Here is a 9,334-nt window from a genome sequence, read left to right as displayed (position 1 = left end):
TTCATATCAGTCAATCTTGCAATATTTTTTGGGAGTTAACACATCTGACTTTACAGCAAGTTGGGAAATGTGTTGCTTGAGTCGGTTTCCGATGTACAGGATTTCAAAGAAAATAGTTATTAAAAGCATTTCTTTTTGCAAGACTGCAGCGTATTATACGGAACAGGGTACGAAAACTGACTGTATCTTTGCAAGAAGAATTTGGATACATTTGGAACAATTGGAACAAATGGAACAAATGGAACAATTGGATTACGTACATGACCAAGATGTGCATCAGTGGGTAACGTTATACAGAAATTCAGAAAGAGTGCACTGAAAACTCAGAAACATTTGACAGTTGTAAAGGCTTGAGTAACAATGACTGCCATCTCTCAACAAAATATTGATCATTTTTGTATCCCACCATATCTCATAAAAAAACTGTCAAACATACAGTATGCTGCCCCCCCTCCCCAATTATGTTTCAACTTGAAAATGGCAAAGAGATATTGACCAATGAAATTGCTTCTTAGCACTACAAGTAAGGGTAAGAAAGTGTTGACCAATGAAGTTGCTTCTTACATACTAAGTATGTACCTGTATCAGAAACAAGCATGGTGGTGTCTCCATGGAATTCTAACGCCATAAAATGTGTAGCGAAACCTGCAAGCCTCTTACAATGTATGTACATGTATAATTGGCTGACATATTACAGTCAACTTGCAAAATATAAGTCAAAGACAGATCAAAATACATTGCAGCAGCTACAAATGTGTGCAACATATATTAAATGTTCGCAGTTTTCTTTAATTCCTACATGTATATGATACTCAATTTTCAATCTTGAGGACATTGGACCTATTTTGAGAACTAAAGTTAGAAGCCGCCAGAAGAGAATGCCCATTTTTATGTTGAGTAGCACTATTATTGTACAGTAAATATTTTACTGTTATGTATATTACATATAATATTCATACGTGCTATATCATCACTTGCACCTTTTTTTAAGAGATCCAATTGTGCCATTTTACAAAGCATTTTGATAGATGTTGATCCGGCTTTTATGTGTAAATACTATAAAAAATTATGCTATTCATCAAGTGTATCATTCGGTATTATAATTTTACCAAATTTGTGGCGTAAATATGTTGAAGTATTCCCATAAAGATTTGCAAGTCGAGAATGAAGGGTAGACATTTTAGTGGGGCATTGTAGACCTTGGTCACTTAATGTAGAAGTTTAAGGAGGTTTTAGCATTCAGCCATATGATTATCAATTAAGATTATATGTTGTACGTGTCGGAAGAATACCAGAATAAATGGCTTTTTATTACACACACTTGGCTCGTTTGTAATTTTATGGTATTATTAAGCTTTGACATTCCATCATACATGTACTTACATTAATGTACACATACAATATCTTACAAAGTCATGTACATGACTCTATCTACCATCAGGATATCTAGGCAGATTACTTTGTAGTTACTAACTTGTATCTACTGAAAAGTTTTGCTTTCTCAATTGCATCTCTTGGATGGTTCTTTGCCAGTTTGGCTTCAAGCAAGCATATATTAAGATAACAGCAAGTACACCCAAATGTATACTTCAGAATATTTTTCTTCCAGTTTGTTACTGCACTGAATGCAGACAAGTTGAAATCAAATATATTAGTGAGAAGTTTATTGCAAATTTGTGCCCGAAGGCCATTTGCAAATCAGAAACATACAACAATATCGAAACAGATTATACAATAACTAGGATCTACATAATGAAAAATAGTTGACTAAAACTATAGCTATATGTATGTCTAAAACTATGTCTGAAGGGTTTGACTTCTCTTTTGTAAACCAGGGAAGGGCACAAGGAAATATGCCTGATGTAGATTCCTCTTTTTAGATGGAACAGTTTCAAATATAACTTCCATCAGTGAAACTGCAGTCTCACAATTTCACAAACTGTATCTTACAAAAAGAAGTTTGTGGCTTTCGTTATCCGTCACCACCAACACGTCACCCTGCGGTAACAATGCCACCCCGACGGGACAACCCAAACCATCCTCCGCCGTCACAGCATGACATCTGAACTCCCCATCCTCGCTGAAAACCTCTACTCGTCTGTTTCCCGAGTCAGCGACCAAAATCTGACCTTGATCGTCGCACTGAACACCTAAGGGATACCGTAACTGCCCCTCCCCACCCCCTTCTGATCCAAAAGTGTGGAGGTGCTCTCCTTTTGGGCTGAGAACTTTTATGCAGTGATTCTGACAATCCGAGAGGAAGATTTTGCCTTTCATGTTTGTCGTGATGCCAAAAGGTCGGTTGAAAGAGAAGTGATAGTTTTCCGGAGGGCTGCAAGAGTTCAGTGCTGGCCACATGCGGACACAGTTGTCGTCCTGGTCAACAACAACAAGTGTCCCCTGTTGTTTACACACAGTAAGACCCATGGGTCCCGTACAAACATTGCTGAGCTTGTCGATGTATTTGCCATACTGGTCAAAGATTCGCAGCCCCTGTTCGCACTTATCGGTGACAAAAACTTGGATTTCATTCTCGAAAAACATGACGCAGATGTCTTGCGGCTCGGACCCGTTCTCAAAGACATCTGTAGGAAAACTACGCCTCTTGTTACCATGCCGATCAAACACCTGTATCTGTTTGTTCCCCCTGTCTACCATATAGATCTCATCTTCCCAAGTGGTCACACCACCAGGGTGCAGCATGCAACCCTCCCCACCTATCTGTGACAGAACACGGTTAGTAAATGACTTTCTATCTATAATCTCAACATTTTCTCTTACTTCCCCAAATGAAAGATCGCTTAATTTTGTCCTGTTTGCCTTAAATTCAAACGTGATCACAGACTCGTGTACAGGGACATCTTGTGACACAACTTGCTTCAACTGGTCACCCATTTCTTGCTCTTTCTCTACAATCCTTGAAGGAGTGCTAGTCTTAAGTTCTGTGTCTACATCTGAACAAATCTTATTGAGTTCCTCTAATTTTCTGGAAGCATCCTCTTTATCTTTCATTATTACATGGAGGTTGCCTTCATTGCGAGCTTCAATTTCACCCAAAATGTTTGCGACTATTGCATCGATCTCAGACTTAAGTGTTCTTCCCAACTCCTTGACGTGAGTTGTTGCAGCTTCTTTGCTCTCCTGTAGACGTTGTCCAGCAAACTGTAGACCCTTCAGATGTCCCCTTAGTTCTTCCATCTTCCACTTGCCTTCACCAAGAAGAGGGTTCAGATTCTCCTTGGACATCTCTGCAATTTTCTTTATACCTGGAGAAATGACACATTCAACAAGACATCAGTTAAATAACAAAAGAAATCATGAAAGGAAATTCTGCAGTTGAATATTACAATATTCACTTAAAAGAACTTTTCAACTTTAATTCATGTCACTTTAGATCAATAGACTGACTAGAATTTTTAGCGGATTACTTGGGAAAAATGCTGACACACAGGCTATTGAATTTTAAGATTTGTAAATGGCAAACCACTCTAATACATTAAGAGATCTCTTGAAAAAGACTCCCATCAAGATCTGTACCAGTAGAATGGGCACACCGACCAGATCAAAGTCTCTATCTCAACACATACATACCAGAAGTGCTGTGTCCATCGTGTTCATTCTCCACACACTCTGTACACACAGGCACAGCACATCTGTTACAGTACATACGCAGTTCTTCTCCCTGGTGCTTTGGACAGGTGTCGTGGTCAACCCCTCGTGGAGCAATACTATCCTATAAAGTGAAAACTTTTACTGTCAAGGTGTTGTGTCATGAAATATGTGCAAGTTGTGTGCAAGTTGCTCTCTAGAAAGAATTGAAGCAGATGACAGCAAAAGCATACATGTACAAGAGTTACAGTCAAAACTGGCCAAGAAGACCACTCTGAGTGGTCAGGGTACCATCAAATTTGGTCTATGTAGACAGGTGGTCAGGATTCTTAATGCCTGTGTCAATAGGAAAAGTCATGTTGGCCAGGTGGTCCTTTTGTACAAGTGGTCACAGAATTTTGGCAAGAACAAGGAATATAATAACTTGAAAAGGCTTGTCCTTTTGTAAATTGAAATCCCCACTCACCTTGTTGTTTTTTACTTCGTCCTTGCTCTTTGGCTTGGCGCCTCCCTTGTTTAATACTACTTTATCGGTCAAACTTAGAACAGTCCGATCGTCTGGCAGTCCTTCTACGCCTTTCAGCGACAATTTCACCTGCCTCCGACAATGCGGACACTCGAACATGCGGACCTGCTTGTGCTCCACATACTTCTTTAAACACTCCAGACAGAAGATATGCCGACATACCGGCAGGTTTTTCGGTTTTCTCAACTCGGAGTCGAAGGTTTGCAGACATATGGCGCACGTCAGATGGTCGTCAACAACCTGACGCAGTAAGTCACTTTCAGGATCCGCCATTTTGTTGTTGTTGTTGTCCTTGTTTTAACGTCTAAATACACCGCTAGACGTGGTCTCCTTTGCATCACATCTTTGCCACCCCTTCCCTACGTTTTCGGCTCCCATTTCCATACGAGGGGTATAGCTGTCACTGCTCTAAAAGGAAAAAATATACGACTTTGATCGAGGAGTCTGTTTGTTTACAGAAACAGGTGCAGCGAAGTGCACAGCGACCTTTAACCTTTGACTTACAACGGAATGTACCATTCACGTAGTAGGGGTGCTGGGTCAACAAATGTCGACACTCAGATACAATGTATTTGTACTGGTTGTATCCAACAAAACTTACAAATTACAAACTGAAATCAGTGAATGAAATAAACAATCAGTGGTATAATATATTTAAATTTTAAAAAATGATATTGCGTGTGTCCTGAGAAATAAATATTACATTTTCTTTGTGCGTGTGCAAGGAGAAAAGTGATACAACATTAACGTTATATTCTTTGGGGTATGAAAAACGATCAAGTTAATTTTTGCGCATAATGCATGAGGATTCAATATCTGCGAAATGTCAATGTTTTGTCTTTAAAAGGTCATTATATAGCTGCCCTCGCTCATTGTTATATCCAAGGAGCATCTATTATATGCATTATATTATGTCTGTTATAAAAGTTAGATTCTTTCCATCGTGACACTATTAAAACCAAAATACTACAGGGTTTTCGTACTGTTCAACATCCCAACTTTCTGTATACGATCCGTCCCCCGTGTAAACGGTCGAGGCCATACGTTATCACAAAAATATGTGATGGGCGTTTTACATGGTATACACTCTTTCGGGGACAAACCGTTATCCTACTTTGACGCTGGATGTTAATTACACGAAGAGCCAAAGACATCAACTTATACACGTTATGTAAAAAATTAAACTGAAAAGTTGCGGTATATGGTTGATAGTAGTCGTTTTAATAGGCGATTTGTCGACTCGTCCTGTTAAAATGCATACCCTCTAGTGCTAGGTTATCGAATGGTTTATCCCCGAAAATGTGCTGATGAACTTCGCCCAGACAGAAAACGATCAACATGGCGGCTCTGTCGTGTAGTGGCTGTTTCGACGCCTCTGGTCCGCTTAAAATCCTTCCGTGTGCCCATTCCTTCTGCTGGCGATGTCTCGTCAAATGTGCCGACCGAAAATCGGACCTGTCCTGCCCTATTTGCGGGGTGATCGTGCGCCTACCGCCGGAGGGAGTTCGCGGCCTCAGCGCTCACTTTTTCGTGGACGACCTGCTCGAAAAATTCGACCGCGACTTACAGAGGGAGTCAGAGAAGTTTTGCTCGGTCCACAGAGGAGAAAAGGTGACGATTTTCTGTCAGACTTGTGTGGAAGCCATCTGCGTTCAGTGTGTGGGGGCATGGCACAGTGGCCATCAGATGGGCGGGCTGACTGGCAGTGGTACTGTGACAGAGAACGCCAGGTCCCTGCTTGTTCAGAGCAAAGAACGTGTACAGGAATTACATAGGCTTCAGTGTGGGATTGATTCTACCATCCGCCAAGTTGACGACTGTAGGGAACGGATAGAAAACGGGATCAAACTGGCGGCACGGAAGGCCATCGATGGCATACAAAGGAAAGAGGCAGAGCTCATGCAAGAGCTGGAGGGCAGGGTGGGCCACGAACGGTTGGGCCTGGAGCAAGAAAGGCGGGAAATTCAAACTTCGATTGGGGCGGTGGCGGAGGGATGGAGGATGGTGGATGGAGAGTACTCAGCCCGGGGACGAGAGCGGCTGTACGAATCCATGGGGCACCTGTCAGACAAGGTGGGCCAAGCGCAGGAGACAATACAGTCGACTTCCCACTCCTACCAAGTCGACATGAGGTTCATTCCGTCAGAGTATGAGAGCGAAGACCTCCTTGGAGATCTCGTCGTCAACATTGGGGGCGATGTTGAGATGAGGGAACGAGATTCAGGGCGATACCGACCCATGGGCAGGGGAGAACTGAGCTCAGGAGCCACGGGATGGTCCCAAACCACGTCCATGTTCGACGACTTGGGGAGAGAAGGAACCGCAAGGTGGCGTTCCAGCAAGACCGCTACGACTGTAAGGACCGAAGGCAGTGCTGGTGCAAGTAGATCAAGTGCCCTGTCGCCTCATTCAAGGAGCAAGTTGTGGGTCAAGGAGCAAGATAAAGAAGAGGGTGAGGTCCATACAAGTGGTCGCACCCTAACCCCAGGTGTCCGCCATTCACCTAAGCCCAAACCCAAAGGTAGTACCAAAAAATCAAGCGAGGATGACACCAAGGAAAAGAAGAAGTCAGAGGTGAAAAGCTCGCTCTAGTCCGGCAGCTGCGTCTGTGAGCAAGAAGACGTCCACACCCGGAGTGGCGACGTCTTCTCCTAGGGGGAAGAAACGAGGAAGAAAGGAGGAAGACGCCTCACCACCCAAGGACACTCCAAAGAAGTAAAGGTTGAGGTAGAGGAGTTGGTGCAGTTTTGGTGAAAAGGGCTCACGTAACGGACAGTTCAACGAGCCTAGCGGCGTGGCGTGCTCTAAAGACGGAGAGATGTTTATAATCGACAGACGGAACAAGAGGGTCCAAGTCTTCGACAGCGAAGGAAAGTTTCGCAGAAAGTTTTCCACCAAGGTCAAAGGCAAGGACACAGACCCACGAGGTCTCGCGATAAATCCCGTGAGTGGCGAGATTTACGTCACCGACTCGAAACAGAAAGTGGTGAACGTGTTCTCGTCCTTGGGAGAGTACATCAGAGGCTTTGGCGCCGGGGTGGTCAGCATACCGTGTGGTATAGCCGTTGACAACTCTGAACGCACCTTCGTCGCCGATATGGAGAATCATCACGTCACAGTCCACGACAAGGACGGGAACGTTACCATGGAGATCGGGTCCGCCCAACGAGGGGACTGTCACCTGCACATTCCGCTAGGCGTCGCTCTTGCCCCGAACGGCGACATACTCGTCACAGACGGCTTCTTATGTTGCATCAAACGTTTCGGTCCAGACGGATCCTTCCGCTCCAAGTTCGACTGCCCCAAACAGGACGAGCGGTACCAAGACCCCAGAGGTATCTGCGTGACTCCGCTTGGTGACGTCGTTGCTTTCTCCGGCGGTGGCTGTGTGGCCTTGTTCGACCAAGAAGGCGAAGCAGTCCGTCGACTTGTGACCCAAGAAAACGGACTGGAGGCGCCGTCTGCAGTTGCCTACCAGCCCGAAGGGCGGCGCTTAGTTGTCACCGACACCAAGAAGCACAACATCACAATCAAAACAATTTAACCATCATTCACAGTGAGGGGAATGCCCTACAAGCATCCCAACGCAGTACAAAAGACACGTAGTTTCATGGATGAAGTTTTCTTGCCATAGGGGTTTGACATTAATTCCTGGTGCAATTTATTGTAGCAAACTGCTATTAGACTATAGCTTGAGGAGTCTCGGAAGAAAATTATCTGTGATTGATTGGTCTCATATGATCTGATATGTTCAGGGCTCAAAATCTTATCCCCTACATACCTGCATTGCACCTGACAAATTTATTATATACCACTCAGTATGGATATCGATCATCATAAAATGTTCAAAACTTTTTTACTATTGCTATTGTCGCTTTAGGTTGTGCCGGACAATAGCAGCAAATAAAAAGCATAATTGTATATGTACTACAGTAGTATAAACCCAGCACATGGACCAGTGCAGGTTAGGTCCGGGTAGCCTTCAGAAATACCGGGCCTAAAAAATACCTAGCTCCAATTTTACGTGCACTAAGATGCATATACACCCTGTATTTCGAGCCTAGACTGTTGCACGAGGTATTATTTAAGGGTTCATAGTACATGTACCTGGTTTCATATTTGCAGTCTGCTTGGAAAGTAGGATTATGGGTGACTTGGGAGATCATTTGCGTAATGACGGATTGAAACAAGATTCGAAAGCGAGGGGTACTTAAGTGTGAAATATTGAATGGCCTTGTAGACAAGCAAATCATCTAGTTAATAATCGTCGGTGTATAGTTGATATATTTGCCCTGTCACATGTTGTAGAGTAGAAAATCGCACATCTGTAGCTTTCAATAATATTTTAGCAAGGAAGGCTATTAACAGTCTGGGTTATTTTTCTCATTCATTATTTCAACAATTAGCGGTTCGGAGAACGTTAAACCTTTTACACCTACGATACGTTTGGTGTCTTGTTAATTAAGATAAATTTGTGCGCTTCCATTTGTGTCGGATTGCTTCTGTTCTTGAATATTTTCGATACAGTTTATTTACTATATTTACTTGTTACTGTGTATGTGCATGTGTATGTATGCGTCTGTGTGTGAATGCGTCTCAAAAATAGACCAAAACCCAAACCTCTGCTTGGAGAGTGTACTGTGTGAGTGTCTAGGGGGTGTGTCACAAAATAGAAGGTATTTTTAAAAAATTAATGCAAAAAAATAGGTCATACTACAGTATTTACATTTCAGGCGTATTTAAGTTTGTTCAAGCTGGGCATGTTCGATCTGTAAACAGTGGGCGTTGCTCTCGTTGAGTAGGCCGTGTCAAAATTTTATTGGGGATGGTACGTTAATGTGTGTGTGTGTGTGTGTGTTTATGATGTTATGGTGTTTAAATGGAGACTACCACAGTGGATACGATGTGGTAAGGATGAAATATAGTGGCTATGTGTATAATGTGTTAACGTCTGTCACTTGCGCTGAATTGAGAGCGTGCTCTTTGACACGAACCCAATCCCCCTAGTGTAACGGAACTCCCCTCTTGCCCCATGACCCACAAACACGGAAGAGGTCGATACAGGTCCAACATGGCGGTCTCACCCAGAGGGCATCGCACACACGTCACCCTGTCCTGCAGCATTTGTTCGAGGAGTTTCCCGACGCCAAAGTTCTGCCGTGCCTGTCACAGCTTCTGCTGGCGGTGTCTGATCACCAC

The 9,334-nt window shown here is 43.4% G+C and overlaps 2 protein-coding genes and 1 pseudogene across 2 annotated transcripts; 2 read left to right on the top strand and 1 right to left on the bottom strand.

Annotated features, from left to right (window-relative positions):
- Window positions 1-1,902: 1,902 nt before the first annotated feature.
- Window positions 1,903-4,638, bottom strand: LOC109462358 (tripartite motif-containing protein 2-like). The gene is made up of 3 exons (XM_019758900.1): window positions 4,076-4,638; window positions 3,592-3,733; window positions 1,903-3,266 (listed from the first exon to the last, which is right to left on the bottom strand). The coding sequence occupies exons 1-3, from the start codon at window positions 4,406-4,408 to the stop codon at window positions 1,933-1,935; spliced, it is 1,809 nt and encodes a 602-aa protein (XP_019614459.1). The 5' UTR covers window positions 4,409-4,638; the 3' UTR covers window positions 1,903-1,932.
- An 835-nt stretch (window positions 4,639-5,473) lies between these two features.
- Window positions 5,474-8,780, top strand: LOC109462299 (tripartite motif-containing protein 2-like). Its single transcript, XM_019758829.1, has 2 exons — window positions 5,474-6,709; window positions 6,867-8,780. Exons 1-2 carry the CDS (start codon window positions 5,474-5,476, stop codon window positions 7,677-7,679), a joined length of 2,049 nt encoding a protein of 682 aa, XP_019614388.1. The 3' UTR covers window positions 7,680-8,780.
- Window positions 8,781-9,157: 377 nt separating this feature from the next.
- The window catches only part of LOC109462315, a 1,763-nt pseudogene continuing 1,586 nt past the window's right edge, over window positions 9,158-9,334 (top strand).

This window comes from Branchiostoma belcheri, unplaced genomic scaffold, assembly GCF_001625305.1.
Source record: "Branchiostoma belcheri isolate BF01 breed outbred unplaced genomic scaffold, Haploidv18h27 scaffold115, whole genome shotgun sequence".
NCBI classification, from domain to species: Eukaryota; Metazoa; Chordata; class Leptocardii; order Amphioxiformes; family Branchiostomatidae; genus Branchiostoma; species Branchiostoma belcheri.
Note: the sequence above shows the minus strand (reverse complement) of the source record. Positions and strands in the feature narration are given on the sequence as shown.